A 27,012-nucleotide genomic window follows, 5' to 3' on the forward strand; every position below is an offset into this window, starting at 1 on the left:
ACAAAGAGAATATACTACCACAATGTTTCCATTTACCACAGAATCAGAAACTGAAGGATACATTTCAGCTATGTCAATATCGATGTCAGGAATAAGTGAATCCTCAAAATCACAACCACAAGAAATGACACCTAGTGAGTCTGTTCTAAAATCAGCTTCAAGTGAATCATCAGAATCACAACAAAAAGCAACAACTTCTGGTGGTGTCTCTTCTAGTGAAACTCATCTGTCATTAACTTCAAGCAAAGTGATAGAATCTCAATCAGAGGAAAGTACCTCATCACAGTCAATGTTAACGTCAACTGCAAGTGGAACGTTAGAATTGCAACCAAGAGAATATGCGACAACAACGTCTTCATTAACCTCGGAATCTCAACGAAAAGAATCCACTTCAAGCAGTTCCGCGTCGAATTCCAGAACGAGTGGATCGCATGCATCACAACAACTAGGAATAACCACTAGTGAGTCTGTTCCAACCTCAACTGCAAGTGTGAAATTGAAATCACAACCGGAACAAAGTACATCAACACAGACAAAGTTAATGTCAACTACAAGTGGCACATCAGAATTACAACCAGGAGAATTATATACTACCACAATATCTCTATTTACAACAGAATCGGAAAGTAGGTCAATATCGACGTCAGGAACAAGTGTATCCTCAAAATCACAACCACAAGAAATGACACCTAGTGAGTCTGTTCTAAAATCAGCTTCAAGTGAATCATCAGAATCACAACAAAAAGCAACAACTTCTAGTGGTGTCTCTTCTAGTGAGTCTCATCTGTCATTAACTTCAAGCGAAGTGATAGAATTTCAACAAGAGGAAAGTACCACAACAGAGTCAGAGTCAACGTCCACGGCAAGTGGAACCTCAGAATTGAAACAACAAAAAGCTACTACTACAACAATGACTCTCTTATCCTCAGAATCTCAACCAAAGGAATATTCTTCAACCAAGTCCCTATCGACGACACTATCCTTAGAATCACAACCACAAAAAATGACACCTAGTGAGTCTGTTCTAAAATTAACTTCGAGTGGATCACCAGAATCACAAGAAAAAGCAACGACTTCTAGTGAGTCTGTTCTGTCATCAACTGCAAGTAAGATGTTAGAAACTCAACCAGAGGAAAGTGCCTCATCACAGACGAAATTAACGTCAACTGCAAGCAGAACGTCAGAATTCCATCCAGAAGAAGCTACTACAATAATGTCTCTATTAACATCAGAATCTCAACCAAAAGAACCTATTTCAACTAGGCACCTATCGACATCAGGAACAAGTATATCATCCGAATCAGAACCACAAGTAATGATCTCTAGTGAATCTGTTATATCGTCAACTACAAGTGGGATTTTAGAATCTCAACCACAGGAAAGTACCTCATCACAGTCAAAGTTAATGTCAACTGCAAGTGCAACGTCAGAATTGCAACAAGGAGAATATACTACCACAATGTTTCCATTTACCACAGAATCAGAAACTGAAGGATACATTTCAACTTTGTCAATATCGATGTCAGGAACAAGTGTATCTTCAGAATCACAACCACAAGAAATGACAGCTAGTGAGTCTATTCTAAACTTCACTTCAAGTACCTCATTAGATTTACAACAAAAGCAACAACTCCTAGTAAGTCTGTTCTGTCATCAACTACCAGTGAGATGTTAGAATCTAAACCAGAGGAAACTACCTCATCACAGTCAACGTTAACGTTAACTAGTAGAGAAACGTCAGAATTCCAACCAGAAAAAGATACGACAACAACGTATCCATTAAAATCGGAATATCCAGCATATAAACATACTTCAACTAAGCAGCTATCGACGTCAGGAACAAGTGTATCCTTCGACTCAGAAACACAAGAAATAACACCTAATGTGTCTATTCTACCATCAACTACAAACAGGCTGTCACAACCACAGGATATCACCTCTAGTGAATCTATTCTATCGTCAGCTACAAGTGGGATGTTAGAATCTCAACCTGAGGAAAGTACCTCATCACAGTCAATATTAACGTCAACTGCAAGTGGAACGTCAGAATTGCAACAAAGAGAATATACTACCACAATGTTTCCATTTACCACAGAATCAGAAACTGAAGGATACATTTCAGCTATGTCAATATCGATGTCAGGAACAAGTGAATCCTCAAAATCACAACCACAAGAAATGACAACTAGTGAGTCTGTTCTAAAATCAGCTTCAAGTGAATCATCAGAATCACAACAAAAGCAACAACTTCTAGTGGTGTCTCTTCTAGTGAGTCTCATCTGTCATTAACTTCAAGCGAAGTGATAGAATCTCAATCAAAGGAAAGTACCTCATCACAGTCAATGTTAACGTCAACTGCAAGTGGAACGTTAGAATTGCAACCAAGAGAATATGCGACAACAACGTCTTCATTAACCTCGGAATCTCAACGAAAAGAATCCACTTCAAGCAGTTCCGCGTCGAATTCCAGAACGAGTGGATCGCATGCATCACAACAACTAGGAATAACCTCTAGTGAGTCTGTTCCAACCTCAACTGCAAGTGTGAAATTGAAATCACAACCGGAACAAAGTACATCAACACAGACAAAGTTAATGTCAACTACAAGTGGCACATCAGAATTACAACCAGGAGAATTATATACTGCCACAATATCTCTATTTACAACAGAATCGGAAAGTAGGTCAATATCGACGTCAGGAACAAGTGTATCCTCAAAATCACAACCACAAGAAATGACACCTAGTGAGTCTGTTCTAAAATCAGCTTCAAGTGAATCATCAGAATCACAACAAAAAGCAACAACTTCTGGTGGTGTCTCTTCTAGTGAAACTCATCTGTCATTAACTTCAAGCAAAGTGATAGAATCTCAATCAGAGGAAAGTACCTCATCACAGTCAATGTTAACGTCAACTGCAAGTGGAACGTTAGAATTGCAACCAAGAGAATATGCGACAACAACGTCTTCATTAACCTCGGAATCTCAACGAAAAGAATCCACTTCAAGCAGTTCCGCGTCGAATTCCAGAACGAGTGGATCGCATGCATCACAACAACTAGGAATAACCACTAGTGAGTCTGTTCCAACCTCAACTGCAAGTGTGAAATTGAAATCACAACCGGAACAAAGTACATCAACACAGACAAAGTTAATGTCAACTACAAGTGGCACATCAGAATTACAACCAGGAGAATTATATACTACCACAATATCTCTATTTACAACAGAATCGGAAAGTAGGTCAATATCGACGTCAGGAACAAGTGTATCCTCAAAATCAAAACCACAAGAAATGACACCTAGTGAGTCTGTTCTAAAATCAGCTTCAAGTGAATCATCAGAATCACAACAAAAAGAAACAACATCTAGTGGTGTTTCTTCTAGTGAGTCTCATCTGTCATTAACTTCAAGCGAAGTGATAGAATCTCAATCAGAGGAAAGTACCACAACAGAGTCAGAGTCAACGTTCACGGCAAGTGGAACCTCAGAATTGAAACAAAAAGCTACTACTACAACAATGACTCTCTTATCCTCAGAATCTCAACCAAAAGAATATTCTGCAACCAAGTCCGTATCGACGACACTATCCTTAGAATCACAACCACAAAAAATGACACCTAGTGAGTCTGTTCTAAAATTAACTTCGAGTGGATCACCAGAATCACAAGAAAAAGCAACGACTTCTAGTGAGTCTGTTCTGTCATCAACTGCAAGTAAGATGTTAGAAACTCAACCAGAGGAAAGTGCCTCATCACAGACAAAATTAACGTCAACTGCAAGCAGAACGTCAGAATTCCATCCAGAAGAAGCTACTACAATAATGTCTCTATTAACATCAGAATCTCAACCAAAAGAACCTACTTCAACTAGGCACCTATCGACATCAGGAACAAGTATATCATCCGAATCAGAACCACAAGTAATGATCTCTAGTGAATCTGTTATATCGTCAACTACAAGTGGGATTTTAGAATCACAACCACAGGAAAGTACCTCATCACAGTCAAAGTTAATGTCAACTGCAAGTGGAACGTCAGAATTGCAACAAGGAGAATATACTACCACAATGTTTCCATTTACCACAGAATCAGAAACTGAAGGATACATTTCAACTATGTCAATATCGATGTCAGGAACAAGTGTAACCTCCGACTCACAAACACAAGAAATAACACCTAATGTGTCTATTCTACAATCAACTACAAACAGGCTGTCACAACCGCAGGATATCACCTCTAGTGAATCTATTCTATCGTCAGCTACAAGTGGGATGTTAGAATCTCAACCTGAGGAAAGTACCTCATCACAGTCAAAATTAACGTCAACTGCAAGTGGAACGTCAGAATTGCAACAAAGAGAATATACTACCACAATGTTTCCATTTACCACAGAATCAGAAACTGAAGGATACATTTCAGCTATGTCAATATCGATGTCAGGAACAAGTGAATCCTCAAAATCACAACCACAAGAAATGACACCTAGTGAGTCTGTTCTAAAATCAGCTTCAAGTGAATCATCAGAATCACAACAAAAAGCAACAACTTCTAGTGGTGTCTCTTCTAGTGAGTCTCATCTGTCATTAACTTCAAGCGAAGTGATAGAATTTCAACAAGAGGAAAGTACCACAACAGAGTCAGAGTCAACGTCCACGGCAAGTGGAACCTCAGAATTGAAACAACAAAAAGCTACTACTACAACAATGACTCTCTTATCCTCAGAATCTCAACCAAAGGAATATTCTTCAACCAAGTCCCTATCGACGACACTATCCTTAGAATCACAACCACAAAAAATGACACCTAGTGAGTCTGTTCTAAAATTAACTTCGAGTGGATCACCAGAATCACAAGAAAAGCAACGACTTCTAGTGAGTCTGTTCTGTCATCAACTGCAAGTAAGATGTTAGAAACTCAACCAGAGGAAAGTGCCTCATCACAGACGAAATTAACGTCAACTGCAAGCAGAACGTCAGAATTCCATCCAGAAGAAGCTACTACAATAATGTCTCTATTAACATCAGAATCTCAACCAAAAGAACCTATTTCAACTAGGCACCTATCGACATCAGGAACAAGTATATCATCCGAATCAGAACCACAAGTAATGATCTCTAGTGAATCTGTTATATCGTCAACTACAAGTGGGATTTTAGAATCTCAACCACAGGAAAGTACCTCATCACAGTCAAAGTTAATGTCAACTGCAAGTGCAACGTCAGAATTGCAACAAGGAGAATATACTACCACAATGTTTCCATTTACCACAGAATCAGAAACTGAAGGATACATTTCAACTTTGTCAATATCGATGTCAGGAACAAGTGTATCTTCAGAATCACAACCACAAGAAATGACAGCTAGTGAGTCTATTCTAAACTTCACTTCAAGTACCTCATTAGATTTACAACAAAAAAGCAACAACTCCTAGTAAGTCTGTTCTGTCATCAACTACCAGTGAGATGTTAGAATCTAAACCAGAGGAAACTACCTCATCACAGTCAACGTTAACGTTAACTAGTAGAGAAACGTCAGAATTCCAACCAGAAAAGATACGACAACAACGTATCCATTAAAATCGGAATATCCAGCATATAAACATACTTCAACTAAGCAGCTATCGACGTCAGGAACAAGTGTATCCTTCGACTCAGAAACACAAGAAATAACACCTAATGTGTCTATTCTACCATCAACTACAAACAGGCTGTCACAACCACAGGATATCACCTCTAGTGAATCTATTCTATCGTCAGCTACAAGTGGGATGTTAGAATCTCAACCTGAGGAAAGTACCTCATCACAGTCAATATTAACGTCAACTGCAAGTGGAACGTCAGAATTGCAACAAAGAGAATATACTACCACAATGTTTCCATTTACCACAGAATCAGAAACTGAAGGATACATTTCAGCTATGTCAATATCGATGTCAGGAACAAGTGAATCCTCAAAATCACAACCACAAGAAATGACACCTAGTGAGTCTGTTCTAAAATCAGCTTCAAGTGAATCATCAGAATCACAACAAAAGCAACAACTTCTAGTGGTGTCTCTTCTAGTGAGTCTCATCTGTCATTAACTTCAAGCGAAGTGATAGAATCTCAATCAAAGGAAAGTACCTCATCACAGTCAATGTTAACGTCAACTGCAAGTGGAACGTTAGAATTGCAACCAAGAGAATATGCGACAACAACGTCTTCATTAACCTCGGAATCTCAACGAAAAGAATCCACTTCAAGCAGTTCCGCGTCGAATTCCAGAACGAGTGGATCGCATGCATCACAACAACTAGGAATAACCTCTAGTGAGTCTGTTCCAACCTCAACTGCAAGTGTGAAATTGAAATCACAACCGGAACAAAGTACATCAACACAGACAAAGTTAATGTCAACTACAAGTGGCACATCAGAATTACAACCAGGAGAATTATATACTGCCACAATATCTCTATTTACAACAGAATCGGAAAGTAGGTCAATATCGACGTCAGGAACAAGTGTATCCTCAAAATCACAACCACAAGAAATGACACCTAGTGAGTCTGTTCTAAAATCAGCTTCAAGTGAATCATCAGAATCACAACAAAAAGCAACAACATCTAGTGGTGTTTCTTCTAGTGAGTCTCATCTGTCATTAACTTCAAGCGAAGTGATAGAATCTCAATCAGAGGAAAGTACCACAACAGAGTCAGAGTCAACGTCCACGGCAAGTGGAACCTCAGAATTGAAACAACAAAAAGCTACTACTACAACAATGACTCTCTTATCCTCAGAATCTCAACCAAAAGAATATTTTTCAACCAAGTCCGTATTGACGACACTATCCTTAGAATCACAACCACAAAAAATAACACCTAGTGAGTCTGTTCTAAAATTAACTTCGAGTGGATCACCAGAATCACAAGAAAAAGCAACGACTTCTAGTGAGTCTGTTCTGTCATCAACTGCAAGTAAGATGTTAGAAACTCAACCAGAGGAAAGTGCCTCATCACAGACAAAATTAACGTCAACTGCAAGCAGAACGTCAGAATTCCATCCAGAAGAAGCTACTACAATAATGTCTCTATTAACATCAGAATCTCAACCAAAAGAACCTACTTCAAGTAGGCACCTATCGACATCAGGAACAAGTATATCATCCGAATCAGAACCACAAGTAATGATCTCTAGTGAATCTGTTATATCGTCAACTACAAGTGGGATTTTAGAATCTCAACCACAGGAAAGTACCTCATCACAGTCAAAGTTAATGTCAACTGCAAGTGCAACGTCAGAATTGCAACAAGGAGAATATACTACCACAATGTTTCCATTTACCACAGAATCAGAAACTGAAGGATACATTTCAACTTTGTCAATATCGATGTCAGGAACAAGTGTATCTTCAGAATCACAACCACAAGAAATGACAGCTAGTGAGTCTATTCTAAACTTCACTTCAAGTACCTCATCAGATTTACAACAAAAGCAACAACTCCTAGTAAGTCTGTTCTGTCATCAACTACCAGTGAGATGTTAGAATCTAAACCAGAGGAAACTACCTCATCACAGTCAACGTTAACGTTAACTAGTAGAGAAACGTCAGAATTCCAACCAGAAAAGATACGACAACAACGTATCCATTAAAATCGGAATATCCAGCATATAAACATACTTCAACTAAGCAGCTATCGACGTCAGGAACAAGTGTATCCTTCGACTCAGAAACACAAGAAATAACACCTAATGTGTCTATTCTACAATCAACTACAAACAGGCTGTCACAACCACAGGATATCACCTCTAGTGAATCTATTCTATCGTCAGCTACAAGTGGGATGTTAGAATCTCAACCTGAGGAAAGTACCTCATCACAGTCAATATTAACGTCAACTGCAAGTGGAACGTCAGAATTGCAACAAAGAGAATATACTACCACAATGTTTCCATTTACCACAGAATCAGAAACTGAAGGATACATTTCAGCTATGTCAATATCGATGTCAGGAACAAGTGAATCCTCAAAATCACAACCACAAGAAATGACACCTAGTGAGTCTGTTCTAAAATCAGCTTCAAGTGAATCATCAGAATCACAACAAAAAGCAACAACTTCTAGTGGTGTCTCTTCTAGTGAGTCTCATCTGTCATTAACTTCAAGCGAAGTGATAGAATCTCAATCAAAGGAAAGTACCTCATCACAGTCAATGTTAACGTCAACTGCAAGTGGAACGTTAGAATTGCAACCAAGAGAATATGCGACAACAACGTCTTCATTAACCTCGGAATCTCAACGAAAAGAATCCACTTCAAGCAGTTCCGCGTCGAATTCCAGAACGAGTGAATCGCATGCATCACAACAACTAGGAATAACCTCTAGTGAGTCTGTTCCAACCTCAACTGCAAGTGTGAAATTGAAATCACAACCGGAACAAAGTACATCAACACAGACAAAGTTAATGTCAACTACAAGTGGCACATCAGAATTACAACCAGGAGAATTATATACTGCCACAATATCTCTATTTACAACAGAATCGGAAAGTAGGTCAATATCGACGTCAGGAACAAGTGTATCCTCAAAATCACAACCACAAGAAATGACACCTAGTGAGTCTGTTCTAAAATCAGCTTCAAGTGAATCATCAGAATCACAACAAAAAGCAACAACATCTAGTGGTGTTTCTTCTAGTGAGTCTCATCTGTCACTAACTTCAAGCGAAGTGATAGAATCTCAATCAGAGGAAAGTACCACAACAGAGTCAGAGTCAACGTCCACGGCAAGTGGAACCTCAGAATTGAAACAACAAAAAGCTACTACTACAACAATGACTCTCTTATCCTCAGAATCTCAACCAAAAGAATATTTTTCAACCAAGTCCGTATTGACGACACTATCCTTAGAATCACAACCACAAAAAATAACACCTAGTGAGTCTGTTCTAAAATTAACTTCGAGTGGATCACCAGAATCACAAGAAAAAGCAACGACTTCTAGTGAGTCTGTTCTGTCATCAACTGCAAGTAAGATGTTAGAAACTCAACCAGAGGAAAGTGCCTCATCACAGACAAAATTAACGTCAACTGCAAGCAGAACGTCAGAATTCTATCCAGAAGAAGCTACTACAATAATGTCTCTATTAACATCAGAATCTCAACCAAAAGAACCTATTTCAACTAGGCACCTATCGACATCAGGAACAAGTATATCATCCGAATCAGAACCACAAGTAATGATCTCTAGTGAATCTGTTATATCGTCAACTACAAGTGGGATTTTAGAATCTCAACCACAGGAAAGTACCTCATCACAGTCAAAGTTAATGTCAACTGCAAGTGCAACGTCAGAATTGCAACAAGGAGAATATACTACCACAATGTTTCCATTTACCACAGAATCAGAAACTGAAGGATACATTTCAACTTTGTCAATATCGATGTCAGGAACAAGTGTATCTTCAGAATCACAACCACAAGAAATGACAGCTAGTGAGTCTATTCTAAACTTCACTTCAAGTACCTCATTAGATTTACAACAAAAGCAACAACTCCTAGTAAGTCTGTTCTGTCATCAACTACCAGTGAGATGTTAGAATCTAAACCAGAGGAAACTACCTCATCACAGTCAACGTTAACGTTAACTAGTAGAGAAACGTCAGAATTCCAACCAGAAAAGATACGACAACAACGTATCCATTAAAATCGGAATATCCAGCATATAAACATACTTCAACTAAGCAGCTATCGACGTCAGGAACAAGTGTATCCTTCGACTCAGAAACACAAGAAATAACACCTAATGTGTCTATTCTACCATCAACTACAAACAGGCTGTCACAACCACAGGATATCACCTCTAGTGAATCTATTCTATCGTCAGCTACAAGTGGGATGTTAGAATCTCAACCTGAGGAAAGTACCTCATCACAGTCAATATTAACGTCAACTGCAAGTGGAACGTCAGAATTGCAACAAAGAGAATATACTACCACAATGTTTCCATTTACCACAGAATCAGAAACTGAAGGATACATTTCAGCTATGTCAATATCGATGTCAGGAACAAGTGAATCCTCAAAATCACAACCACAAGAAATGACACCTAGTGAGTCTGTTCTAAAATCAGCTTCAAGTGAATCATCAGAATCACAACAAAAGCAACAACTTCTAGTGGTGTCTCTTCTAGTGAGTCTCATCTGTCATTAACTTCAAGCGAAGTGATAGAATCTCAATCAAAGGAAAGTACCTCATCACAGTCAATGTTAACGTCAACTGCAAGTGGAACGTTAGAATTGCAACCAAGAGAATATGCGACAACAACGTCTTCATTAACCTCGGAATCTCAACGAAAAGAATCCACTTCAAGCAGTTCCGCGTCGAATTCCAGAACGAGTGGATCGCATGCATCACAACAACTAGGAATAACCTCTAGTGAGTCTGTTCCAACCTCAACTGCAAGTGTGAAATTGAAATCACAACCGGAACAAAGTACATCAACACAGACAAAGTTAATGTCAACTACAAGTGGCACATCAGAATTACAACCAGGAGAATTATATACTGCCACAATATCTCTATTTACAACAGAATCGGAAAGTAGGTCAATATCGACGTCAGGAACAAGTGTATCCTCAAAATCACAACCACAAGAAATGACACCTAGTGAGTCTGTTCTAAAATCAGCTTCAAGTGAATCATCAGAATCACAACAAAAAGCAACAACATCTAGTGGTGTTTCTTCTAGTGAGTCTCATCTGTCATTAACTTCAAGCGAAGTGATAGAATCTCAATCAGAGGAAAGTACCACAACAGAGTCAGAGTCAACGTCCACGGCAAGTGGAACCTCAGAATTGAAACAACAAAAAGCTACTACTACAACAATGACTCTCTTATCCTCAGAATCTCAACCAAAAGAATATTTTTCAACCAAGTCCGTATTGACGACACTATCCTTAGAATCACAACCACAAAAAATAACACCTAGTGAGTCTGTTCTAAAATTAACTTCGAGTGGATCACCAGAATCACAAGAAAAAGCAACGACTTCTAGTGAGTCTGTTCTGTCATCAACTGCAAGTAAGATGTTAGAAACTCAACCAGAGGAAAGTGCCTCATCACAGACAAAATTAACGTCAACTGCAAGCAGAACGTCAGAATTCCATCCAGAAGAAGCTACTACAATAATGTCTCTATTAACATCAGAATCTCAACCAAAAGAACCTACTTCAAGTAGGCACCTATCGACATCAGGAACAAGTATATCATCCGAATCAGAACCACAAGTAATGATCTCTAGTGAATCTGTTATATCGTCAACTACAAGTGGGATTTTAGAATCTCAACCACAGGAAAGTACCTCATCACAGTCAAAGTTAATGTCAACTGCAAGTGCAACGTCAGAATTGCAACAAGGAGAATATACTACCACAATGTTTCCATTTACCACAGAATCAGAAACTGAAGGATACATTTCAACTTTGTCAATATCGATGTCAGGAACAAGTGTATCTTCAGAATCACAACCACAAGAAATGACAGCTAGTGAGTCTATTCTAAACTTCACTTCAAGTACCTCATCAGATTTACAACAAAAAGCAACAACTCCTAGTAAGTCTGTTCTGTCATCAACTACCAGTGAGATGTTAGAATCTAAACCAGAGGAAACTACCTCATCACAGTCAACGTTAACGTTAACTAGTAGAGAAACGTCAGAATTCCAACCAGAAAAAGCTAAGACAACAACGTATCCATTAAAATCGGAATATCCAGCATATAAACATACTTCAACTAAGCAGCTATCGACGTCAGGAACAAGTGTATCCTTCGACTCACAAACACAAGAAATAACACCTAATGAGTCTGTTGTAAAATCAACTGGAACATTTGATGTAGAAACAGAAGGATATTCTCAAGCTAATTCCATATCAATGCCAATAAAAATCGAATCTTCAGAATATCAACCAAAACATTCTACTTCTAGTCATTCTGAGTTAACATCAGTCACAAGTGACTCACCAGAAGAGCAATCATATAAAGAGACTTTTACTCATTCTATAGCCACTCCAACTACTACTGGATCGATAAAATCACAATCAAAAGATACTCCTAATCAATTCATATTAACGTCATCTGAAAATGTATCTCGACCCCAGGATATTACGTCTTATCAGTTTGATGTAACATCGGAATCTGTGTTACTGGAAGGCATTCATAGTTCGACTCATTTTATGCCAACTAAACATGTAACGACATCAACCCATTATATTAATTTTACTTCAACAATATCATCAACCTTTGATGATTCAACTCGTGATAGTACTCTATTTATCAAAGAAGCAATGGAGAATCTTACAAGCAGCTATAGCTCCACATACGCGAGGAATTCAACACTACTCTTAGAACCAAAAGATTCTGCATCTAGAAAAGAAACAACAGCAGCAAATCCTTATTCATCCTCAACTCAAACCAACATGTTGGAAGAAGATTACCATTCTAACTCTAATCTGGTTGAATTCTCCAAAACGACTTCCTCACGAACTGGTCAGTCTACTAATCTTCCAAAAGTATCATTTCCTAGGAGTTACGAGCCAAGTTATCAAAGTAGTACAGTCGAAATAAACACAACCAGTTTAGAAATAAATCAGAAGCCAACAAGTTTCAATCGTATTGGTAAAACAGAAACTGCACAAGAGACATCCAAATCATCTACAGTCTCAAATCCAACTATTCATAGATTAAGACATATTCCAATTTCTACGATGGAAAAGGAATCTTCACAGACAGGTCTAACACCAGAAGATCCAGTAACAATACCATTAACAACTCACACAACAGAAAAGATTTTGTCACCATTTACCACAAAGATATCTGAAAGTGGTGTTGCAAGTGTCAGTTCAGCGTCGGTGAAATCTACAGAAAATGATCAATTGTCATCTTATACTCTTTCATCAGATCTGATGGCTACAACAAGGAAGGTGCCATCAGATCTGATGGCTACAACAAGGAAGGTGCCATCAGCTGTCATTACATCTTCTTCGGGAAATATAATTGATAATTTAACAACGACTTCAGTTCAGCCAACATCTGGTAACATGAACACCTCTGATTTAGAAATACTTTCTACTACCGTTGGATTAATGGACACACAATCATCATCTTTTTACGGTAAGTTCAGAGCAGGGGACCGATTTTTATTTTGCTGAGTTCTGCAGATTATTAGCCCAAGTCTCTCAGATCAACAAACAAAATATTCATGAAAATTGCCACATCTGAGAAAATCATGAAATAACACAAACATAACGCTAGATTTCATCCAGAGGTTTCTGTTTCTAAAATTTCAAGTTCTTCCTAGAACGTATAATTTAGCTGACAAATTCCAAATTGGAAGTGACGTAAAACCATTAACTGAGGAAGGACTGGCAGTGCTGTTAGGTTGACGTTGTTAACACTATAAATTTCATGTATTTGGCCTGTTCTTGTACTTTAAGTAAGTGCTTTGATCTTTATTAGCCTGTTGACTGCTGATTCGCCGTATATGGTACTGTCCACCTCCGACAGCTGAATTCGACTGTACTGTACACGACTCGTGTAGCACAGCCGCAGTCAAAAGGTTAAGTGCGTTTGTTTCAAATTTTGCGGAAAGCTAGACGATTGCAATCTACCGTCCCTACTTTAGCAATGATAAAGTAGAGGGAAGACAGCTAGTCAACACAACCCACCGCCTACTCTTGGGCTACTGTTTTACTAACGAATAGTGGGATTGAGCGTGACTTTATAAACGCTTCCATCGGTAGAGGGGAGACTCGTGTTCGATGACCTTCGAATCCGCGACCTTCAGATTTCGAGTCAAGTACCTTGACCACCACATCATGCTGGGTCAAAGATTACATTAAAATTGGGAACACTAATTATTCTTTTATCATTTTACACTATTATAGCAGGTAAGATTAAGATATCAGCTGCATAAAATGGCGAAATAAAATGACTTACAGCACTCAGTAATTGCTTCGTCAACAGCGGCGAACAAATTACCATTCTACCCTTATTGGAATACCGTATAATAAAACAGATTTCTTAATATCAGCATTTTTTCCACCTCTTAACCATAAAAGAATTATACTTACGAAAAGTTATTATCCGGCGATTTTTAAATCAAAATATCGGAATCACAAGGAGAAAAAAACAACAACAAAAAACTCACCCTCGAAATGTAGAAAACAAAAGTCCGTGTTCAAATTATAAGTGTCTTAAATTTTCCCATTAGAGGCGATTCTGTGTCCCAGTATTATCGATTAAACCGTATCAAAATTAGAAATTATTCTACTTTCACCAACCAATACATAAACATGAAATGTACAATAATATGTAGCCAGATAGATGAAAGGAATACTCTCACTTGATGCAATCACGTGCAGTGCAAATTTTAATATATTTGTTTGTTGTTATTTTTTTAATTTCGCGCAAAGCTACACGAGGTACATCTGCTCTATCCGTCCCTAATTTAGTAGCGTAAAACTATAGGGAAGGCAGTTACACATCACCACCAACCGCCAACTCTTGGGCTACTCTTTTATCAACTGGTATTGACCGTCACATTATAACACATAGACGGCTTAAAATGGGCATGTTTCGTGTGAGGGGGATTCGAGCCCACAACTCTCAGATTACGAGTCCATCCAGCGCCTTAACCACCTGACCATGCCGGGCCTGATATATTTATCAACAGGTTTTTCTTCATTGTTTATTATTGTTATTATCATTAACCACAAAGCTACACAATAGACTATCTTTGCTGGAGTCATCGCTGCTATCAAAGATGATATTTAGCGTTCAAAGCCTTAAGGTTTATTGCTGAATCACCAGGGAGCTTGTCAATAGGTCTTGGCTCGATCATCTTGAACCAATGCCCAGCATGTCCAGATGGTTAAGGCACTCGACTCGTAATTCGAAAGTCGTAACTTCGAATCACTGTCACACCAAACGTGTTCGCCCTTTGAGCCGTGTGGGCGTTATAATGTACGGTCAGTCCCACTATTCGTTGGCAAAAAAGTAGCCCAAGAGTTGGTGGTGATGACTAGCTGCCTTTTCTCTAGTTTTACACTGCAAAATTACGGACAGCTAGCGCAGATAGCCATCGAGTAGCTTTGCGCGAAATTCAAAACGAAACATAAACTGTTGTGTAGCTTTGTCCGAACATCTTGAATTTTCTTCTGTCGTATTTTTATTTTCAAAATGTTACTCTTCCACAACAGATGGGCATCTCAGTGATGCTACCTCTTCTGTTGATCGTATGTCTACTGGAGCGCCTTCTGTAACCGAAAACCAACCCATATCATCTTCACTAGTGTTTACAACTTCAGTTGAAGATACGTTTAACATTTCTTCTCCCTATGTGACTCCGCACACAGCAGGTGACAAGAAAACTTCAGATATCCTAACACAGACTTCAGTACTCAGTGGTAAGTGCATTCCAATATTCCTTCTAACATTCAGTTTTCATAATCACCGATCTCTTAGTTTGCATTTACCAACCAAGCTAAGTTTTGATATGGTCGATTATTTTTTTTTTTGTATTTCTATCTTCTGACCCTGGATTCATCACTGTATGATAACAGATATGATATTTATTTTCAGGTAATTACCAGTTATTACAGATCTTACTGTTAAAGCCTCAAGTTGGCGCTTAAGACTTCTGTAACTATCGGTAGATCATTTTCTCATCGCACCTGCGATTTAATCTCGGTCAATATGTTTTGCAGTAGTTTCCATATACGCGACGATAGCGCCATCTGTTGAATAGACAAAAACGCGACACTGCGATCCTTTGTTTTTTTTATAAAATCTAACCGATTGCGCATTGTATTACTCGTTTATTCATATACGTGTTAGTACTAGCCAAGGTCAGGCTATTCAAAAGTATCGTTTCTCATACACTTACTAGTTACCATGTGGGATTTTTAAGTCTTCAGGGAACTAACTTTGGTATGATAATAATTACTGTTACTTAGGCAGTTTGATACAGACAAGCTTAAAAACAAGCTTACTGTTCATTTACCTTACATGAAAACCTCAAACGTGCTACCTGGGAGAACTTATATGTTATATGAAAATTTTACACATGCCGCCTGGAAAACTTATATTACCTAAAAACTAGAGAAACATGTTACCTGTAAATGTACAATGCATGACCATGTAAGTTTTCTAAGAAACATGCTATCTAAAAACTTGCATGGTCGCAAAGCTACATGAAAACGTGACACATTGTATACACGTTACATGAAACTTAATGACGGTAAACGTAAAGTGAGCATCGCCTATCCGTGTGCTTTTGAAACGCTTTTCAAGAATATATGAAACCAGGCACGCAAAAACGTACACATTGTTACCGTATTTATCTTTATTTATTGAAATAAAAAGCCCTGTAACCAAAGAGTAAACTTACATGGTCATACATGTTACACGAAAACCTGAAACATACTATGTGGAAAGTTTAGTTTACCCCTGAAGAAGAAAGGTATACCCCTTTCGAAAGCTCTCGGGTTACAGGGTTTTATTTCATTTCTATCAAGCCTTCTTGAACATATGTATTTTCTAACATAATAAATATCTTTATTTATTTGTTATTTTCTATTTCTTAGCTTAATCTTTTTTATTTGACAACCTGTTAGCCTGCAGTAATTAGACTAAATAATCTGCTGTTTCATGTCAACTAGAGAGATTTCCGTTATGGTACACCTTTCTTTTCACTTTTTGTTTATTATTAATTTACAACGAGAGATCCCCTCCAATAACTACTATTACCAACCTTCCCTCCCCGCATAAATGGCACAAGACGAAACATTTCACACATGTGACAGGAATACGTTCTTGTGTAAAGTAACTTCAATGTCAACATGTAAAATAAGCATGTGAAATATTTATATATGCTTACCTGACAATCAGGTTTAAAATTTCTTTATGTTCTGGCCACGACTATCGCTGTCAGATAAGTTAATTTCGCGCTGGAACATGAAATTGTTAGGCCTAACATTACTCACTGTTTAGCTACTACACCCATTATTCTATTCTTCGAGTGCTATCAACACGAGAGGTATCACAGAGGTTAAATAAAGGGCTCTATTTTACTATTCTAATTCTCAAACATCTACAACACATTTTATTCGACATATCCTTTATCCCTTTTCCAGTAGTTCCTAATGTGGAGATGGATGTACCTATTTTCGACATTTTCGATTCTAAGGACAGATCGCCCTCATGCGGCTTTGCGCGAAGCTCAGAAAACAAGCAGACATCTTTTCACTTAACTCTTTTGTTATCGTTATTGTTATCTTTTTTGCATCGTTCATTGCAATAAAACAAATTAATAAAAGTCGACTTTAGCATGAAATATTAAACGACTGTCGGATGTACACTTTCTGATTAGATACGTGTTTTACGTATCTTTTTTAATTTTTTATTTTTTTCAATGATATTCTTTCGAAATTCTTTGCCAGTTGGCTACTTTCTCATCTTGAAAATAATGACGCTTAATGAAATTGGTTTATATATAATTAATTAGCTCTGGTTTCGAAAGTGTCACTGAGCATGCGCTAATCGTCAGAAAACACCAATATTATGGCTAATCGGGGCTGAAAATTACTTTATTACACATCATAAGTCTTATAATAAGTCTTATATATTTGTGTATGTTTGTGTGTTTGAGACTTCAGTGGCCTCTAATGGGACGTCATGTGCAAAAAATGTTTAATTAAAGCTGATGAACCATTGATATGTTTTCCCACTTGACAGTAATTTAGGTATGGTTTGTTTGTTTGTTTTGAATTTCGCGCAAAGATACACGAGGGCTATTTGCGCTGGCCGTCCCTGATTTAGCAGTGTAAGACAAGAGGGGAAGGCAGCTAGTCATCAACACCCACCCCTAACTTTTGTGCTACTCTTTTACCAACGAATAGTGGGATTGACCGCCATATTATAACGCCTCCACGGCTGAAAGGGCGAGCTGTGCTAAATTCATACTGACTACAGAAGGTTTGACGTTGCTCGAATTCGTATAATGTTTCGCACTTAAGGGTGAGTTCATTTTTACTTAAAGCAGTTTATTTTTCTGAATCCCACTATGAGAAGTTGGTAGTAATGACTAGCTGCCTTTTCTCTCGTGTTACTCTGCAAAATTAGGGACGCCTAACACAGATAGTCCTCGTGTAGCTTTGCGCGAAATACATAAAAATAAACTACTTTAAGTAAAAATAAACTCACCCTCAAGTGCGAAACATTACACGAATTCGAGTAACGTCAAACCTCCTGCAGTCAGAATGAATTTATCAGTAAGAACGTGACTTAGAACTCAGTTTTTGAAAGTTAAGTATATAACTTGAGACCTACGTCATTGAAACACGTACACAAATTACGTAATTTTCACACATTTGTGTCATTTATCATGATTTTTAGAACAGCTGTAATCAGCGACACTGGTGCCACAGGTTGGTTGGTTTATTTTTGTTAATCAGAAAGCTGCAGAAAGAGTTAGCTGTACTGTACCCACCGTAGATAATGAAACTCGATTTTTATAGTTAAAACCATCAACCTTACCACTGGCCCAGAGGTTTAGGAGTAAACCTAAGACTCATGCCACAAACAAATTGGCTTTCAATACTCGTGGTGAGCACACTAGGTGAACTAGGTGAGATAACATTAGCGAAAAGAATACCAGAAATGAAGTCATCGGAAATAAATGTGTATAAATATGACATTAACTAAGTAGCAAAGCTGACTTACCACAATATCTGTAGAACACGGTTTGACATCTAACCTGACATGAGATAGTTGGAATTAGAATCTTGAATGGTTTCCTCTTACATATCCTACATTGAATTTACTAACACGTGTCTGAGCATTTCTTTATTAAGGTTAATAGTGTCGTTATTTTTGATCAAAGATTACTCTACAAGCGGTCCGTTAACTTAGCAAGTGTATTTATACATAATACAGAGTTAAGTTAACTTCGTGAGTGTATTTGTATATAATGCAGAGTTAAGTTAACTTAGCAAGTGTATTTATATATAATGCAAAGTTAAGTTAACTTAGCAAGTGTATTTATATATAATTCAGAGTTAAGTTAACTTAGCAAGTGTATTTATATATAATTCAGAGTTAAGTTAACTTCGTGAGTGTATTTGTATATAATGCAGAGTTAAGTTAACTTAGCAAGTGTATTTATATATAATGCAAAGTTAAGTTAACTTAGCAAGTGTATTTATATATAATTCAGAGTTAAGTTAACTTAGCAAGTGTATTTATATATAATTCAGAGTTAAGTTAACTTAGCAAGTGTATTTATATATAATTCAGAGTTAAGTTAACTTAGCAAGTGTATTTATATATAATGTAGAGTTAAGTGAACTTAGCAAGTGTATTTATATATAATTCAGAGTTAAGTTAACTTTGCAAGTGTATTTATATATAATTCAGAGTTAAGTTAACTTTGCAAGTGTATTTATATATAATTCAGAGTTAAGTTAACTTTGCAAGTGTATTTATATATAATTCAGAGTTAAGTTAACTTTGAAAGTGTATTTATATATAATTCAGAGTTAAGTTAACTTAGCAAGTGTATTTATATATAATGTAGAGTTAAGTGAACTTAGCAAGTGTATTTATATATAATTCAGAGTTAAGTTAACTTAGCAAGTGTATTTATATATAATTCAGAGTTAAGTTAACTTCGTGAGTGTATTTATATATAATTCAGAGTTAAGTTAACTTAGCAAGTGTATTTATATATAATTCAGAGTTAAGTTAACTTTGCAAGTGTATTTATATATAATTCAGAGTTAAGTTAACTTTGCAAGTGTATTTATATATAATTCAGAGTTAAGTTAACTTAGCAAGTGTATTTATATATAATTCAGAGTTAAGTTAACTTAGCAATTGTATTTATATATAATTCAGAGTTAAGTTAACTTAGCAATTGTATTTATATATAATACAGAGTTAAGTTAACTTCGTGAGTGTATTTGTATATAATGCAGAGTTAAGTTAACTTAGCAAGTGTATTTATATATAATTCAGAGTTAAGTTAACTTTGCAAGTGTATTTATATATAATGCAGAGTTAAGTGAACTTAGCAAGTGTATTTATATATAATGCAGAGTTAAGTTAACTTAGCAAGTGTATTTATATATAATGCAGAGTTAAGTTAACTTAGCAAGTGTATTTATATATAATACGGTCAAGTTAACTTTTTAGGCATGTATGTGGTCAATCATCACATGAATGACTGGAATTCTTCAATAATTTAACTTGTATAAACTTAAACAAAAAATTATAAACATGAATTTCCAAATTGTGACTTTTTTCCTTACACTTGTTTTCTTCATGCCTGTAAAACCTTTGACAGTGTTTGGTATGATGACGTCACACACAGACCACATCCAATCAACATCAGCATGAATAGTAAACATCTTGAGCCCTCCAGTGGAACAGCGGTATGTCTGCGGACTTACAACGCCAGAAACCGAGTTTCGATACCCATGTTGGGCAGAGGACAGATAACTCATTGTGTAGCTTTGTGCTTAAATACAAACAATGAGGTCCATCATGGCCAGGTGGGTTAAGGCTCGTAATCCGAGGGTCGTGGGTTCGAATCTCCGTCGCACCAAACATGCTCGCCCTTTCAACCGTGGGGGCGTTATAATGTGATGATCAATCCCACTGGTTGTTGGTAAAATAGTAGCTCAAGAATTTGAGATGGGTAGTGATGACTAACTGCCTTCACTCTGGTCTTACACTGCTAAATTAGGGACGGTTAGCGCAGATAGCCCTCGTGTAGCTTTGCGCGAAATTAAAGACAAACCAAACTACTCTACGACAACACGCATAAGAAACTACAATATAAACAGAGTAGAATGTTAAGACTAGCCCTAATACTTCCAAGTTACGTCCTCATTAGCTATTTACACAAACTGAGTAAAATACCACTACTTAAAGACAAACATTGATTGAACATTATTACAAAAAAGCAGAAACATGAAACACGTTAACCTTTGCCCTTCACACAGTTACATGTGCACCACACAAATCAATATCCTATACATTATGTACCGCAGCCAAACACACAACATGCGCACAGCACAAACGTCCTTTAAGTTTTAATAACTAATCTTATGTGTTTTTTTTTCTTACAGCTTGGACAGAGGATAGGCATATTATTAAGCGCGTGCGCTGTGAAAGAGGATTTTCTCGGGAATCCAAGCCAAGACATTAACTTATAAGATCCTCGACAATCTGTAACCCTGATTGTGAGCCGTCATTGTTTGATGATAGTTGTCTTAATCCGGGATATCAGGACTGATATCCTAATACATTTATTGAAGACCTATTATAATTAAATGTAATCTCCATTTGCAGAAAGAAGGGGGTATACTTATACACATATGTGACTTATTAATAATCTTTTGCGATGATTCTTCTCATATGGCCACGCAATATATGGATCCAAACGATCCAATGGAACTTATTTCTATATAGTCAGGGTTTTTCCAAAACTACAAACTGTATGGATTTACACGAGAAGGATCGTTACAAAGTTCGCTTGATGCTATAATTTTTCACACATTAATTTTAATATATTCTGTGTGTTAACAGGAAATATTAAAACAAACTTGTATAATCGTTGTTCATTTATTTATTTTTATTTTCTGTAGGTTCTACGGCCGGTAAAGGTGAACTCACCCAAAAAGGAACAAACGCAGAAGTTATTAATTATATACCAATCCAAAATCTGACCATATCTGCTCCTTCGGCCGTAATGGTTCCTCCTGGTAAACTTTCTGCTGAGATCTTACCAGCTGGAACAACACCTAACTACGTAACTTGCATCTGGACACTCATGGAAGAAGAAATGATGACTGTATCTACGACGGTAGACAATTTTTTGACGAGTCATTATGTTTTGTACAACATTACTGACGCCCAGGTCCCTAGTCAAGTCCTTGTCGCGGTAAACTGTAGCAATATGGTGAGTTCTCAAGTTCTCGAACACACGTTAGAGTTGGTGGGCAAAATAGAAGGCTTATATGTAAACGTTTCTTCAGATGTGATTGGTGTGGACATGCCTGTTGAATTTCGAATATCCATAACGTCAGGATCTAACATAAGCTTTTCTATTGACTATAGAGACCACAACTACGAAAGGTTTAATTACAGTGAAACAGAGGTCATAGGAAATTCCTTCACAACGTTACATTCGTACAGTTTTCCTGGCATTTTTACAGCTTATATAAACGTGGAGAACTCGGTGTCCTATGAAACAAGAATTCAACAGGTCCGCGTACTAGAACCTATTTCTGGTTTAACTATCCAAGCCAATGCCACAAGCAAAGACCAGGAGAAGACTTATATGAATGACCAATTTCCGATCAATCTTCCTGTCATGTTTTCAGTTCTCCACACAACGGGCAACAACCTCAAGTACCAGTGGACAATTACAGAAACCTTACCGGCATCACTGACGTCCTCTGTCCAGCACACCTTTAGAACCGGTGGCCAGAAAACAGTGTCTGTTGCAGTGCTTAACGAGTTCTATACAGAAACTGTTACACACACTGTTGATGTTTTAGAAGGTGTAAGCTTGCTTGGATTAACGAATGATGGTCCAAAGAATGTCAGCAATGGTGTGACGTTCACACTAGAAATGGCAACATTGGGAGAGAAATCCTGCATTCTGTGGAACATGGGAGATGAAAGCGCGCTGGTGTATTATGGCAAAGTGAATTCTGATTGCGCTGAAATGATGAACCAATATGGTACTGGAGTGTTTAAACTTTTAGCGCAAGAACTGGTTCTCACGCACCTTCATACTTATGGCTCAGAGAACACTTACTTCGTCACAGTTCGTGCCAAAAATCCCGTATCGGAGAGTTCTATTGAGAACGTTGTTGCCGTGACAGTTATAAAGTGCAACTATCCCCATATTCTTATCAGGGGTAAAGGAAGAACTCCAGAGGAACCGTTAGAAATACCCTCTGAGGGGCTTCAACTTCAGAGCACGGTTGAACTCGACTGTGGTAACTCTTCAGCTGTGTATCGATGGATGATATTTAAGATGAACAGGTTTAACGACACCAAGTTTAGTTTAGATCCATACAACGTTTCTTCACTTCCTCAAAGTACCGCAGGATATACCCCATATGTTAATTTGAAAGGATCATCTTTCAAACCCGGTCTCTACAATGTCACCTTGAAGGTAGTGATGGTACAGCATCCACTGGTTTTCCAAAAAGCAAGTATTTTCTTAATCAAACACCCCTCACCTCTTCAAGCTGTCATCGAAGGAGGGAGTGCTCGCACTGTGGGGTTTAATAAAATTTTTACCATTGATGGGATCCGAAGCTCACTTGATCCAGACGAGCCTTTGGAAGAGTACAAAAACGAGTGGACATTTAATTGGTACTGTCACAGAGAGGAAGAACCATTAACTGACTTTTTGATGCAAAATGTGGTGGAGATCCCCGAGATTCTCGATAATTACACTCTACGTGAAGACTTGGGGGGATGTTTTGGTACTGGATCTGGCAGATTAAACATCACCAGCGGATCGTTCCAGCTGGACAGTAGCGCCATGGTGGTTAATACAAGTAACAGTATCCGGCTCGTCATAACCACCCCGACAAATAAGTCAGCGTGGGTGGAACAAATTCTGAATGTTATCGAGGGGGATCCGCCGGATGTGTCAATAGTGTAAGTGTGATGTTTTTCTCACGTATTAATGATATAAATAAAAGTATAAGTGCAAGCATGAAAAATTAACAACAAGTTTCTGGGGTTGCTGACGTATGTGCAAGTATGAAAAATTAACAACAAGTTTCTGGGGTTGCTGACGTATGTGCAAGCATGAAAAATTAACACAAAGTTTCTAGGGCTGCTGAAGTATGTGCAAGTATGAAAAATTAACAACAAGTTTCTAGGGTTGATGACGTATGTGCAAGCATGAAAAATTAACAACAAGTTTCTAGGGCTGCTGAAGTATGTGCAAGTATGAAAAATTAACAACAAGTTTCTAGGGCTGCTGAAGTATGTGCAAGCATGAAAAATTAACAACAAGTTTCTGGGGCTGCTGACGTATGTGCAAACATGAAAAATTAACAACAAGTTTCTGGGGTTGCTGAAGTATGTGCAAGCATGAAAAATTAACAACAAGTTTCTGGGGCTGCTGACGTATGTGCAAGCATGAAAAATTAACACAAAGTTTCTAGGGCTGCTGACGTATGTGCAAGCATGAAATATTAACGCAAAGTTTCTAGGGCTGCTGACGTATGTGCAAGCATGAAATATTAACACAAAGTTTCTAGGGCTGCTGACGTATGTGCAAGCATGAAAAATTAACACAAAGTTTCTAGGGCTGCTGACGTATGTGCAAGCATGAAATATTAACGCAAAGTTTCTAGGGCTGCTGACGTATGTGCAAGCATTCTATTATTTGCTCAGTTATTTGCCAATTTTAGTTTTAAATTATACATTGTTTCTTTGTATCATTGTTAACCTGAAAATGATCTAGGAAGGTCGAAATGTTGTTCTCTGTTTTATTAGTAAAAGTGTCAATACCTATACCACCCATTCTGAGATACATTTTTATTTCAGGCGGGTTTCTTATCATTAAGAATAACCTTGTTTCTTATGTTAAATATTATTCAGTACTATTCTAGTTAATGCGCTGGATCATATACAAAAGATGTAATGGTTTTTAAACGAGACCCGAGACTCGATCGCTTTCGGATAGTTCGCTATCCTTCTTCCAAAGAATAAAGGGTATTACTTATTATCTGATTTGGGACAAAGCCGAATGGGGTCATATACCGTCGCCACTGAGGGAATCGAACCTTGGATTTTTGCGTATACGTCTCTAAACTTTCCGTTAATCTATCTGGGTGCTTATTGTTTATTGCAATCAATTAAGCAATTGATACACTGTTTATCTACATTAGCAACTTTTAGCGCACAATTTACAGTAGTGGTAAAAGGCTACTAAAATATGTTATATTGCACAATGTAAGAAACTAGCGCTTTTGAAAAGAAATCTTTGAGTTTTTTGTTGTGAAGTTTGAAACACGATTAAGAAGGCTTGTTTTGCTTGCTAGATGTATAAAGAACTGTGGCAAGAAGGTTAATCCATTCAGCGAGTTGGTTTTCATGACGAACTGTACATCGTGTAGCCCGTATCAACGACCTAAGTACGAATGGAAACTGTACGAGTACTTGGTGGACAACAAGACCTACACAGAAGTAACTGGTTTTCAGGAGATAACTTCTCTTACAGGTAACTATGCTCAGTTTCGTGGGGCCCGGCATGGCCAAGTGTGTTAAGGCGTTCGACTCGTAATCCGAGGGTCGCGGGTTCGAATTCCGATCACACCAAAACATGCTCGCCCTTTCAGCCGTGGGGGCGTTAGAAAGTAACGGTCAATCCCACTATTCGTTGGTAAAAGAGTAGCTCAAGAGTTGGCGGTGGGTGGAGATGACTAGCTGCCTTCCCTCTAGTCTTACGCTGCTAAATTAGGGACGCCTGCGCAGATAGCCCTCGAGTAGCTTTGCGCGAAATTAAAAAAGACAAACAAACAAACAGCTTCGTGATAACCCTTAGTTACCAAACACTGAGCGCACTTATGGAATCCAACTTCAAAACTCGTGAGGCAACAAAGTTAACGTTTGTTTTATTAAGGAAACCGTACAGTTCGACAGCGTGAACATCTATTTTATTAAATGCTCAGAAAAGGGTACATTTCACATCTGTACATTCCCTAAAGACGCGTGTTGCCCGGCATGGCCAGGTGGATAGGACAATTGACTCGTAATCTGGGGATCACGGGTTCGAATTCCCATCCAACCAAACACGCTCGCCCTTTTGGCCATAGGGATGCTATACTGTGACGGTCAATCTCATTATTTGTTGGCAAATAGGTAGCCCAAGAGTTGGCGGAGGGTGGTCTTACACTCCTAAATTAAGGACCTATACGCGAAATTAAAGAAAAATAAAATTTGCGCAATTACAAAATAACACAAGTTTATGAACAAATTAAATAATTATTTGAATTTTTATGGCTAAAATACTGTTAAAATCAGGTCCGTCTCGGAAGTATTTTTAAAATCTTTTTTTAACAAACTTTTCTTTACAGGAACGAAAGCCAAAGGGTTGGCGGTCAAATCAAACAGTCTTAAAGGTGGTCATCGGTACAAACTTCAGGTGGCAGCGTCACTTCCGGGTTATTCTACAGCCTTGACCAAACGTGTGATCACTACAGCCCTGCCACCTTACGGTGGATCTTGTAATGTTTATCCACCAAGTGGTAGGTAAATTCTGATTCTAAGAAAAACAACATGGACAGAAATATTACAAGGGCCGAACGTCAAAGTCTTTTTCAGTAATGGCAACTTTGTTCACTCTTTAAAGCAGGAGTTGTTTAGGGTCTCTGTGTGTGTGTGTGGATATTTAGATGTGTCATAGAGAAAACGTTTCCTTATACTACAACTTCGAATCAATATTGGGAACAAATGTTTAACGCTATGGTAACGTTCTACAAAGTTAAATATGGCCCCTCTTCTGTACTTATCTTTTCTGTTGCAATCCATGTCAAATAAATTAACGTAAATTAAAGTGGATCGCTTTTAAATCTGAATCCTCTTCAATGAGCAGGTTTCCATTTATAACTTAGATTAAAATCCACCTTTACTGACGGTCGTCCCTTGGTAAAATTAGTTGTTATTGTTATGTTTGTGTGTTTTGTTTTTTAAAGTTTTCATTTTCTAATAACAAAATAAACGGTTTCAACAAACACGCTTGTTATTTTCAAGGTAAGAACGTATATTCTTTTAAATATGTTAATTCAGGAGAAATAAGGTAATGGTGCAAATTAATAGCATGAAATTAGTTATTATTTTCATGGTAGGATCTTATATTCTTTTAAATATATTAATTCAGAATAAATGAGGTAATGGTGCGAGTTAATAGCATGAAAATAGTTACTATTTTCAAGGTGAG

General features: G+C 37.6%; 3 protein-coding genes across 3 annotated transcripts in view; all 3 read left to right on the forward strand.

Annotated features, from left to right (window-relative positions):
* Positions 1-27,012, forward strand: part of LOC143245781 (polycystin family receptor for egg jelly-like) — a 101,685-nt gene that overhangs the window by 18,709 nt on the left and 55,964 nt on the right. Inside the window, exons 4-7 of the mRNA XM_076492035.1 lie at positions 15,233-15,439; positions 21,683-23,717; positions 25,115-25,293; positions 26,150-26,320. Of these exons, the coding sequence (XP_076348150.1) occupies positions 15,233-15,439; positions 21,683-23,717; positions 25,115-25,293; positions 26,150-26,320 (2,592 nt within the window). The remainder of the gene's footprint in view (positions 1-15,232; positions 15,440-21,682; positions 23,718-25,114; positions 25,294-26,149; positions 26,321-27,012) is intronic.
* Positions 6,089-7,521, forward strand: LOC143247880 (uncharacterized). Its single transcript, XM_076496436.1, has one exon. It carries the CDS (start codon positions 6,136-6,138, stop codon positions 7,519-7,521), a length of 1,386 nt encoding a protein of 461 aa, XP_076352551.1. The 5' UTR covers positions 6,089-6,135.
* Positions 10,194-13,249, forward strand: LOC143246638 (uncharacterized). Its single transcript, XM_076493686.1, has one exon. The coding sequence runs from the start codon at positions 10,241-10,243 to the stop codon at positions 13,181-13,183; it is 2,943 nt and encodes a 980-aa protein (XP_076349801.1). The 5' UTR covers positions 10,194-10,240; the 3' UTR covers positions 13,184-13,249.

This window comes from Tachypleus tridentatus, chromosome 3, assembly GCF_004210375.1.
Source record: "Tachypleus tridentatus isolate NWPU-2018 chromosome 3, ASM421037v1, whole genome shotgun sequence".
NCBI lineage: Eukaryota > Metazoa > Arthropoda > Merostomata > Xiphosura > Limulidae > Tachypleus > Tachypleus tridentatus.

What these genes read in the sequence shown, in the direction of transcription:
- LOC143247880 (XM_076496436.1), top strand. Translation starts at nt 6,136, where the DNA reads ATGTTAACGTCAACTGCAAGTGGAACGTTAGAATTGCAACCAAGAGAA.
- LOC143246638 (XM_076493686.1), top strand. Translation starts at nt 10,241, where the DNA reads ATGTTAACGTCAACTGCAAGTGGAACGTTAGAATTGCAACCAAGAGAA.